The sequence below is a fragment of the Antrostomus carolinensis genome, unplaced genomic scaffold (assembly GCF_000700745.2).
Source record: "Antrostomus carolinensis isolate BGI_N321 unplaced genomic scaffold, ASM70074v2 scaffold19071, whole genome shotgun sequence".
Classification (NCBI taxonomy): domain Eukaryota; kingdom Metazoa; phylum Chordata; class Aves; order Caprimulgiformes; family Caprimulgidae; genus Antrostomus; species Antrostomus carolinensis.
In genome coordinates, this window is record NW_010292224.1 from 1,148 (window position 1) to 12,166 (window position 11,019).

The 11,019-nt window shown below is 36.0% G+C and overlaps 1 protein-coding gene across 1 annotated transcript; it reads left to right on the forward strand.

Moving 5' to 3' along the window:
• Positions 1–2,023: 2,023 nt before the first annotated feature.
• LOC104531862 (protein PRRC1) lies at positions 2,024–10,688 on the forward strand (the record flags this gene model as incomplete). The annotated part of the gene is made up of 4 exons (XM_010176882.2): positions 2,024–2,187; positions 3,527–3,630; positions 6,228–6,319; positions 10,397–10,688. Coding segments are annotated over 4 exons (581 nt in total), but the record flags the coding sequence as incomplete, so codon positions are not given.
• Positions 10,689–11,019: the final 331 nt, after the last annotated feature.

The following is an 11,019-nucleotide window of genomic DNA, read 5'->3' on the forward strand; positions in this document are numbered from 1 at the left end:
TTGTCAGCATGTGTACTTAGGTGGAGCATTAGTGTTTAGAACCAAAACCACTGGGCTCTGTTCTTTTTTTATTTTAAGAGGTAGCTTTGTACAGTCCAGTGGCCTGGGAAATGACAGGTTAAAAAGCTGTTTCTTCAGTACTTTGCTACTGTTGCCATAAGAAATGCCCTGCTGGATCCTAGAACCACAAAGTGGTGTAGGTTGGAAGGGACCCCTGGAAATCATGTTGTCAAACCCCCCTTCTTCATCAGGGCCACCTAGAGCCAGTTGCCCAGGACTGCATCAAGGCAGCTTTGAATATCTAGCTGCAAGGATAGAGACTCCAGCACCTGTCTGGGCAAACTGTGCTACTGCTCAGTCACCCTCAAGGTAAAATAGTTTTTCCAGATGTTCATATGGAACCTCCTGTGTTTCAGTTTGTGCCCTTGCACAGGTGGTTCATGAACCACAAGTGGTTCATCTAGCTCAATATTCTGTCTTCAGCAGAAGCAACAGGAAATGCTGTATCGTAAAAGACACTAGATCTGGTGACTTCCGTCGTCCTTTCTCTTTGTTCCTCCATTGTTCGCAGCCATTGGACTGCGGATGACAAGAGACGTGTCCATTACTATTACTTTTAATGCCTGCTTGTGGATATGCTTTCCATTAATTTGTCCTTTACAATTTCTGATGCAACTTACTTATGCAGCTTTCTCTGATGTCATATTCCATGTTTGAAGAAAGTTTAAGCTGTTCTTAAGAAAACTTATCACAGCAGGGACAAGTTTATGAGGTGTTTTTGCATAAATGAAGTTTGACAATAAAAATGATCCAGCTGTGATAAAGGCAGATGTGAGGCATAATTGAACTCATCAGTCTTTTTAGTAGTTTTAGATTTCTTTTAATTAAACTGTTCTGTTTTATTCTAAAAAAGCTTAGTGAAAACTTGTACTTCTTTATGGAGATACTGCCATATGGAAATAATTCAGAAATACTTACAACTTTTTGGTTCCATAGATATTTAATTTCTAAAAACAGGTTAAAGCTGTAGGGAGGCAGACAGGCAATAAAATGACACTGTGTCCTGGTTTTTGCTAAGATAGGGTTAATTTTCTTCTTAGTAGCTAGAAAGCACTGTGCTTTGGTTTCAGTGGGGACTGTGATGAGAACAATGTTGATAACTACAAGGACACTGGGCTTGGGCAGTTTGCAAGAAGAGAGGACTGGAAGGGAGGGGTGCAGCAGAAAAGTGTAGTAGTTAGTAAAACCCAGAATTGACAGTTGGATATGCCAATAAGATGTTCTATATCATATCACATTATGTTCAGTATATTAACTGGGGCTGATGGGAAAAGGGGGGGATTCTCTTGGGAATCACTCGGGCTCGCTTTTCCAGGGTTGCAATTTCAGTTTTGGGGTTCCTTTTCGCTCCTCTGGAATCGTTAACAGCGGGTGGTGAGCAATTATACTCTGCATCACTCATAGATATGTAGTTATCATTACTGCTCTTATTATTCTTATTATTTTAATTTTATTTTACTCTAATTATTATATTGTTCTCGTTTCAACCTACAAGTCTCCTCACCTTTACCCCTCCAATTCTCTCCCCCATTCCCTGGCTGGGGGGAAAGGGGCAGGGGGTGGGAGGAGGCTGCGAGTGGCTGTGTCGTGTTTGGCTGCCAGCTAAGTTAAACTATCAGACACTAAAATTCACAGTCAAGGACAACTAGAAAGCAAGGTGAGCCTTTCTTTCAAAACTTATTTAATTTGACAGTCCAGTGGCTTTTGAGTGATATGCTTTTTTTCAGGTGCTGAGCAACCATCAGTTCCTGTTGTCCATGTTTCATCCATTGATCATTTAGCTGTTCATCTAACACTTACTTCCTAACTTAAGTTACTTCTGCTTCATGAAAGAACTTCTGTACAGTGCATGAGAAAGAGAAGACCAACTGATGCATACTCTTAACATGTAGAATGTATTTTAACTAGTTTATAATGTGAATGAGGAAAAATACGTGCATATATATATTTATATTTTTTACAGAAACTGGAGGAGAACTGGACATAGTGGTTACTTCTAATAAAGAGGTAAAAGTTGCAGCTATTCGGGATGCCTTTCAGGAAGTCTTTGGAATGGCTGTTGTTACTGGAGAGGCTGCACAGTCTAACATCGCACCCCAACCTGTGGGCTATGCTGCAGGTTTAAAAGTAAGTTAATATTTAACAGCACTGGAGTATCTTCAATGCAAAGAGTGTGGAAACATTCACCAGACATTTTCCATAAAAGAAAGGTCAATTTGTAGGATAGGTAAATGTTGGGGTTTTTTTTAATTGCCATCTGGATCATTAGATCAGTTTAAAGCTGCTTGTTGAAATAGTTTTTGGCTTTTTTTACAAACACATTCACAGCAAATGAATAATATTTATTTCAGTTTCCTTACACTGTCATTGATGGTCATCACATCTAGCATACATTATGCTATTACTGTAGTTCCAAAGTATATCAGGCATTTCTTCGTAGTCGGTTGCTAGCACACCATGTTGGGAAGGTTAGAAATTAAGAGAGACCTTTGAGACTGAGTTGTCTTCTCACTAATTCTGTAGATCAGAGATACTTTTATCAACACTTGTCAGGGATCTTCCCAAAAAGATCTATGCTATGTTTAAAAAGTAAGAAATGACTGTGGAACCTTGCAAACAGCTGTGCTGGCCCAGAGGGAGGGTTAGCAAGGGTTGTTTCATCAAATTTAAAAAATGTACATGTTCACCAGGTGTATCTGGGTGCAACCACGTCCTTGGCCAATAACTAAAAACCCTGAAAACAACTATTTAGTAATTTGTTTCTTAAATGTAAGCAAATCATTTATTCATCAAAAAGGAAGTATTTTCTCCTAACTGCTGTGGCAGTGTTCACAGCTGAGTAAAGCCTATCCTCATAGCAATACATTGGCTGATACAATTTTATATTGAGGTAAAGGAGGGTAACATGTATGTTTCTTTACCTGTTTAGCAACTGCAGTATGGTAGTAGTATTTCTGTTACAAATTCAGAATGATAACAGGTTCAGAGCAAATGATTCCTACATCTTAGCTGGATAAGTACCACAACAACCTGATTCTCTCCCTTGGTCTTACAAAGTTGGTCCAAAGTTCTTAAAGGATCTAAACCCAACGAATCTTAAGCTGCAAAAATGTCAGTGTGAGTAACAGAAATAGATACTGATGCTTTAACTAATAGTAAAACTTGGCACTTTTATAGGTTAGGAATTCTTTACGTGCTAATCCAGTTTTTTTCATGGAAAAATAACAAACTAAAAGTATTTGATTAGTTTTATCATAGTTTTTGTCACAGGTCGGGATCCTGTTATGGCTTTTCATTAGTTTTGTTTTTTGCTTTTCTAACATTAAGAGTAATTTTTCAAAATCTCTCATATTTTCTGTTTAACTTGAAAAGTATGTTACAGATTTCTTTTTGCATTCATCTGCAAGCATTGTATTATCTTGTGATTCAAAGAGAATATTGTCTAACAGCTTATGTTACCATTTAGGGAGCCCAAGAAAGGATAGACAGCTTACGTCGAACAGGAGTAATACATGAAAAACAGCCTGCTGTATCAGTAGAAAACTTCATTGAGGAATTGCTTCCTGACAAGTGAGAACTTCAAATGTATTCCTGGCAAAGTGTGAGGGGGAGGGAAAAAAGGGAATATTCTTTGTTGACTCGAAGGGGCCTATAAAGAGTTGCTGACGGTATCACTCTCAGCAGAAGAAGGGAGAGAGTCTATCTTCAGAATTGCTTTGGCAGACTTGATTTTGGTGCTGAAAATCTTGAGACTTTAATATACAAAATCCTTGTCAGGTATGTCAAGATTCACAATATAAAAACACAATGAAGTTACACTGAACTGACAAAATTAAGGAGCTGTAAAAGTTGGAATTTGTCTAGTAGTTTGCTCACTCTTGTGTGCTCACACTCTTCTCTTTCTCTGATATTGTATGTGGTTCAGCCGGTATATTGTTCTGGTGCTTGTAGTAATATGAATTTATCAGATAATATATTACCTTTTTTCATTTCATTTACCCTTTTTCATTTCTCTGAGAATGTGCTTACTGCTTTTGATTTGCACTGCACACACATAACAGTGATGTTTTGGAATACATTACAACTTGATTTCCTGACATGCTGTCTGACAGACAGTTCTTAAAGTAGCTTTATACTTAATTTCCAAAATATTAAGGACAAAGTATTGTTTTAATTATTGTAAACTTAAATAGTTTTTTTCTCATGTTTGTGTTTTTGTTCATGTGATGGGCTTTGATTTATTTTTTTGACACATACTCTTCCTCCATTTTTAAAGTTACACTTAGTATCCTTGGGGGAAGATGGATGGTGAATTTTCTAAAGGAAATAGAATTAGGAAGTGTTTTAATTTTTGTTCAGTATTTATTTCCATTTAGTATGATTTAGGTGTTTTATCGTATTTCTGCAAAGGAGTAACTATGACAATGAGATCTTTGTTCCAAAATAATTGTTGTTCTCAATTTACTCATTCCTAAATCTGAAAATGTTGCTTAAAGTACTCGACATGAAAGAGCTCATGCAGTGCTGCTGAAAGGAATTCTACCTCTTCTGTCCACACATTACATGTCCCAAGAACGTCTTGATCTTTGATATTAGTAACAGTAGAAACAAACAATAACTTAATGCATGCTTTAATTTTTATTCAGTAGGCGACATTGAAAGCTTCCTCGCATAGCGTTAAAAAACATTTGAACTCCTTTTGACCCTTGTTTTTTTCTGCAATGAAATGTTAGGTTGTGGTGCTAGTAATTGATTAGTTATTATTCTCAAGTGAGCATTGTGGTGTTGCAGTTCTAATATTGGGGCTGCAGTCAGTGTTTTGCTGATGTTTGCCATACTTGCACATGTCTGAAGGAGAGGAGTTTCCAGGTAACCACCCAGCAGTACTAGAGAGCTCTACACCTAACACTTAACAGATCAGTCACTGCTCATAGCTAAACCTCTCAGTTATCCATCAGACAGCTGAAGGGTGTTATTTCCCTTTGCAATTGCATGTCCTGAGTACTGTTTATATAAAAGATTGCAAACTATTTTATGTGTATTTTATTTACCCTTTAGACTCCAGCTCCTTCATTATTTGGGAGCAAGTTATCTTCAACCATGAAGCTTTCTCAACAGCCTTTCATAGGCGCAAGTGGGGTAGTCGTCTATCACAGAGCATTCCTGTGCTCTGTTCCCCACTACAGACATGACACAAGTGAAGTATTTCTTCCTGTCTTGCTCTCCACTAAACTCTTAACATGAAGCTTACGTGGCCTAGCCAGTTGTTTCTTCAAATTGGAGTCTTGCATTTCTTTTTATAACAACATCCTTCCTTCCCATGCTTTAAAGAATAAAGTACAATTTATATCTAGACACGTATGTAATATATATGAAACAACAACTACAATGATATTTTCCTTGTTAAATCTGTTATGATTCTTGGCCTTTATTTTGTGTTTGTGCTTTCCTGTGGAAACGTAACTGTAAAACTGTCCCAGGAGTTGAATACACTGAGGTAGTGATGATGCATTGCTCCTGGTTTTATTTGGATCATGTCAGTATTGTTAGTTAATCTGAAGAAATTATTTAATATTTTTTGCAAGCTTGATAGGGAACAATTTTGGATACTCCTTCAGTAACTTTTACTGTATCTGCTACGGCAGGCACCATCTTTTCTGAAAGGTGCAGAAGTTTCTCTGAAGAAATAATTTAAATTATTGTTATAGGCTTAGACTTACCAAAAAATCTTCTGAATATAGAAAATGAATGATAAATAGATTAAATAAATTATTTTTTTTAAATGTTAGGGAAGCTTATCTTAGTGAGAAACATTCTTTCAAAGATTGAATGAAAACTGTAGTGTAATAAGTGTGGCCAAAAGAAACACAAACCCAACCCACCAGTTTTCTTTGTTTCTTTGATCTGTAAGTTTCATGTATTTTATATCTTTTTTTGTATATTATGTATTTAAAATGCACATATATGAAGTATAATTTTATATATATATATAAGTTGATATATGCAAATTTGAATTGAAAAATACTACAACACTGAAACCCTTTATTACATTACTACTACATTGTAGTAGAGTTTCTAAAATGGTCATAATTCAACTGTTAACATGTTGTTTTTCAACTGAGTGGTACTCAGTACTCAAAAGTAAAGTAACTTGCACGTCGTTGCAGGTGGTTTGACATTGGATGTCTGATTATTGAGGATCCAATTCATGGAATTCATCTGGAAGCTTTTACCCAAGCAACACCAGTGCCTTTGCAATAAAAGTTTTCAGTTTTCTTTCCAACGGGTTAACAGTTGAGACATAAGACTTAAGTTTTAATTTCATTTATGATGTCAATTCTTAGTGACAGTTGCTCCCCTTGAATGTTTCAATTTATGAAATGAGAATAAAAACTGTTTTTTAATCATGTTTGTGTATTACTTAAAAATCTTCAGGCATTTATGGAAAAGCAGTTCTCCATTAAGAGTCTCATTCTGCAATACATGGCACTTGGAAACACTAATTTTAAGTTTTTTAGAAATAAAGAAGAAATATTTCAAGAATAAGTTAACCAAGAGGAAGTATTAATCAAGAAGAAATTAACCACAAACAACCTCAGAAAGGAAATATAACTTTAATCATTAAAATATTGTCGTCAGTCTTGTTCAGTGACTCATGAATCTTTATGTAGATAAAATAAGAATACTCATTCTTCTCAGGTGCAGAAGGAGGTCTTTGCAGTTTGAATAACGCTGCACCAGTGAAGTGCAGTAAGCACTCTCATCCATCTGAAGGCTTGGTTTCCTTTCCTTAACTTACTTCACATATGTATCGGAGTTTCATCTAATGCCAACAAAACTTTGTAATACTGAAGTGTCTGTGTGCACACATATAAACGTTAGCAATTCGGTGAAGTAGTTTACACTTCATTTAGGCGCAAGTTTATAAATTGAGATCACAGAACCACCGAATTGCCTAGCTTGGAAAAGACCTTTAAGATCATCAAGTCCAATCACTAATCTAACACTGACGAGTCCTTGACTAAACCATGTCCCTAAGCACTGTGTCTACGTGACTCTCAAATACCTCCAGGGATGGAGACTCCACCACTGGCCTGGGCAACTTGTTCCAATACCTGAGAACCCTTCCAGTAAATAAATTCTTCCTAATATCCAATCTAAACTTCCCTTGGTGCAACTTGAGGCCATTTCCTCTGGTCCTGTCACTTGTTACTTGGGAGAAGAGACCGACCCCCACCTCTCTACACCCTCCCTTCAGGTAGTTGTAGAGAGTGAGATTTTACCACTTAATTTTTAATTAAGCTCATAAAGCCTCGGTATTTATATTGTTAATTACCATACAACAGACAGCATACTATACTGATTAGCATTCCAAAAACACATTCCTAATAAATAAAGGACACTCCTTCTTCAGATCTATGGTTGGACTTACTTCCACCGTGAACATATAGACTCACGTAAAAGGCAAGACTGGTTGCCCCTTCTGACTGTGCTTTTCTGACAAGGATGTAAAATTTCTGAAATGGAAACATTTAAATCTTAGAAATACCATGGTGATGCAATACTCTACAGTTCTTAAATAGCAGCCGTAGAAGTTTTTCATTACTTGTTTACATTTCTTTGGGCAGGCACTGGGAATTGCTCCTAACTCCAGTCACTGCGTGTTGCCTGACAGCAGATAGGAGTCATACGTTAGTTAACTCTGGTCTAAAAATTATTTTAAAATAAATGTTTCTGTGAAGAATTTATTGGGGTTTGATCCTCAGGGGGTTGTTTTGAGAAAACAAATAGTAACTGTCTTTTGGAGGGTTTTTTTTGTTTTTTTAGTAGTACCAGTTCCAAGAGAGTGAATATTTGTGGTACTGGTTTTAGTTCCTGTTTTTCAGAGTTCTTAACAACTTTGAAAAGCTGATGAGTGGCAAAAGGAGAAATATTGTTCTGTCTCTCTGTAGTTTTCCAGAATACTTTTCAAGAAGAGTGGAGAAAGTTGTGAAGCTACAGGAAGAAAATACTAATTAAGCAGATACAGCTTCATTGACTAGATGATCTTTAAACGCCTCTTCCAACCCAAACCATTTTATGATGCTGTGAAAACAGGCACAGCAATGTGAAATTACTACTGAAATAATTGTCACATTCTCTATGGAGCATTGATATGAACAAAATTTTTTTTTTAAACAAAGCAAAATAAGTAGCTTTAATTTTTGTTTCACAGAATATTCTCTATTTTGTCATTTAAAAACTAGTTCATAGTGTATCTTTTTGAGCTTTATTTTAGGTAAACGTATTTTGTGACTTTGAAAAGAAGTGTTTACCTTGTAATAGCAGAAAACTTTATTGTTTTTTAACTTTTTTGCAGCCCATTTAGTGGATAGTAGGAGTATAGTACAGATTCAGTAGAAGTGTAAGCCTTTAAACTTGAATTAGATTGAATTTTACTCTTCTATTTAAAGAAAACTGTTCTTGTATATACATCAACAGTAAAACATAGCTTTGTTTCATACCTTCAGAGTTAAATTTTTCCTATTCTTACTATTATATGTTTCAATTAAATTACACATAATGTGTGGTGGGGAATCATTGGGCTCTTGATTGAGTACACATGCCAGTTGTTACATTTGTTCTCGTTATGTTTCTCTAGGATCAGAATGTTATTCTCTCAGGGCTGTGCAAGAAACATGCATTTGTATAAATCCAGTCTAGTATCTTTAAGCAAAATCCAGATTATGACAGGAAAAAAACAGCAATTGTATAGTTGTATTTCAAACTAAGAACAGAGAATAAATATGTTTTGGGCAGGCAGTGTTCCTTGCTATTCACACTATAAAAGACTGTGATAGTTTCACTGGGCTAGCTCTGACCTGAAACCAAAACACGGCTCTTCTAACTACTGAGAAGAAAATGAACTCTATCCTAGCAAAACCAGGACAAAGACTTAATAGAGGCAACATTAAAAGCAATTATGCTCTTCAGAATTCTTGCTCGCTATGTGTTTTATTGTTCTGTGTGATGGAAATAGTGGTAAAACTGTCTGTATAGAGTTAGATACTCTTTTGTTAGTATCTTTATCAATGGAATAGCATTTTCTGAGCACATAATCCATCACTCATGGCTGTTCGTAACTCTAAGTATTGCTTGATTTGAGGAGGTAAAAAGGTGGATTTGAGGGATTGTTTTGAGAACCTTTTTCTGGTAAGAGACCAGGTGTCATCTTGTTTTTTGCTGAGCAAGAAATTGCAACTGTGATGGGGAAACTACTGCAAGATTGGTTTTCTTTTTAAATTTTATTTGACTTTTACTTATTTTCACGAGTAAAAATACCAAGTAAATAATTTATTAAGTTATGTGCAATTGTGCATGGTAATGGAGATATCATAATCAGACATTAGTCCCTACTTGCAGCTAGGTGCACTCTTATTTACTTCTTAGTGCCAATATCTTCTGACCAATAAGGAGAGTTCCCTGTTCCTTTGCTTACAAAATCTGCCTTTTATATACTTCTTGATAATAACAAGTTATTTTGATATCAGAGTAGACTGTATGTTCTAACAAACTTACATGTGCTGGTTTTGTTGCAAGACAACATTTCCAGTTTTAGGAAGGGTGAAGCACACTAATGAACTTTGATCTGCTGTACATGCACTGGAAACAGACTAACTCAAATATTTGTCAAAATAAGAATCTGTTGAAGAATGGGGCCCAGTGTGCAATGCTCTTAAGAACTGAGTAATACTAAGAAGAGTCTTACTGCGGCTAAAAGTCTTCTACCCTTCATTGTGTGCAACCGTGGCCAGAGATGGTTGTCAGACCAGATAAACACAGGGATACTTACTCCATTGTATCCTTTCTGCTTCCAGCTTCAGGGAATTACAGTATGTAATTCCTCTGTGATCTCATGCAAATAGCTTGGGTCCTCCATTTCTGTCAGGCTCAGCTTTCTTCTTGTATTTGGCTACTTGTCTGCTTCAGAGGGACTGTTTAGTAATTTTTAAAACTTTTGGAGGGTAAGAGTCATTGTATAAATATGTATCATTATTGATTCCATCTTTTGGCTACTTTAAAGGAGAAAACTACTTCCTGTTAATGGCAGAATGTTTTTATTTTAAGCACCGTGTTTTACTTTTACACTGTTCAGATGTCATTTGGGTTATGATACATACAAATCCATACAAATCCAAAAACTATAACTGGCTAGACAAATTATGGGGCAGTCTGAAATTTAGATTCCGATACCCTTCAATTTCCTAATCATAGGAATGATTACTTATGAAAATTGATAATGTTAAAGATAGAAACAAAACTACTCTTCAAACTCCTTCAGTAATCACTTTTCAAAATGTTACACAGGCTAAGAGTCTCACTCCTCAAGACTACAGTCTGAGATGGTCAGGCCTGCTGGTGACTGTGGGCGAAGTCCTTGAGAAGAGTATACTGAATGTCAACAGGACTGATTGGCACATGGTATTCACTGGCATGTCCCGTCGACAGATGATCTACAGTGCGGCTAAGGCTCTAGCGGGAATGTACAAACAACACTTACCACCCAGGACCGTTTGAAAGAAGGTTGATCCATGACACTAGGGGATACTGCTTTTCATTCTAGAATTGGAGTGAAAGCTACATATTTTAATTCTCAGTGGATACAACACAGATTTCTAATCTAACTGTAAACTGTATTTTACTTTTTAAGAAGTGAAGGTAATTTCCAATAGTGGAAGTGAGCAATTGCAATTTTTAACTACTATATGATTTCCAATATGATTCACAAAACAGGAAATCAGAGCAAACATATATTTATAACTGGCATAAATAGCATTACAGTTTGTAAAGTGGAATATGTTTTTATTTGTCACCTTACTAGGCATTTGCTGAGATATTTTAGTTAGTATACTTTTTTAAAGAAGAGATTCATTGTTTAGCTACTTCTGTTATATTAGTAACATAAACATGTTGACAGCA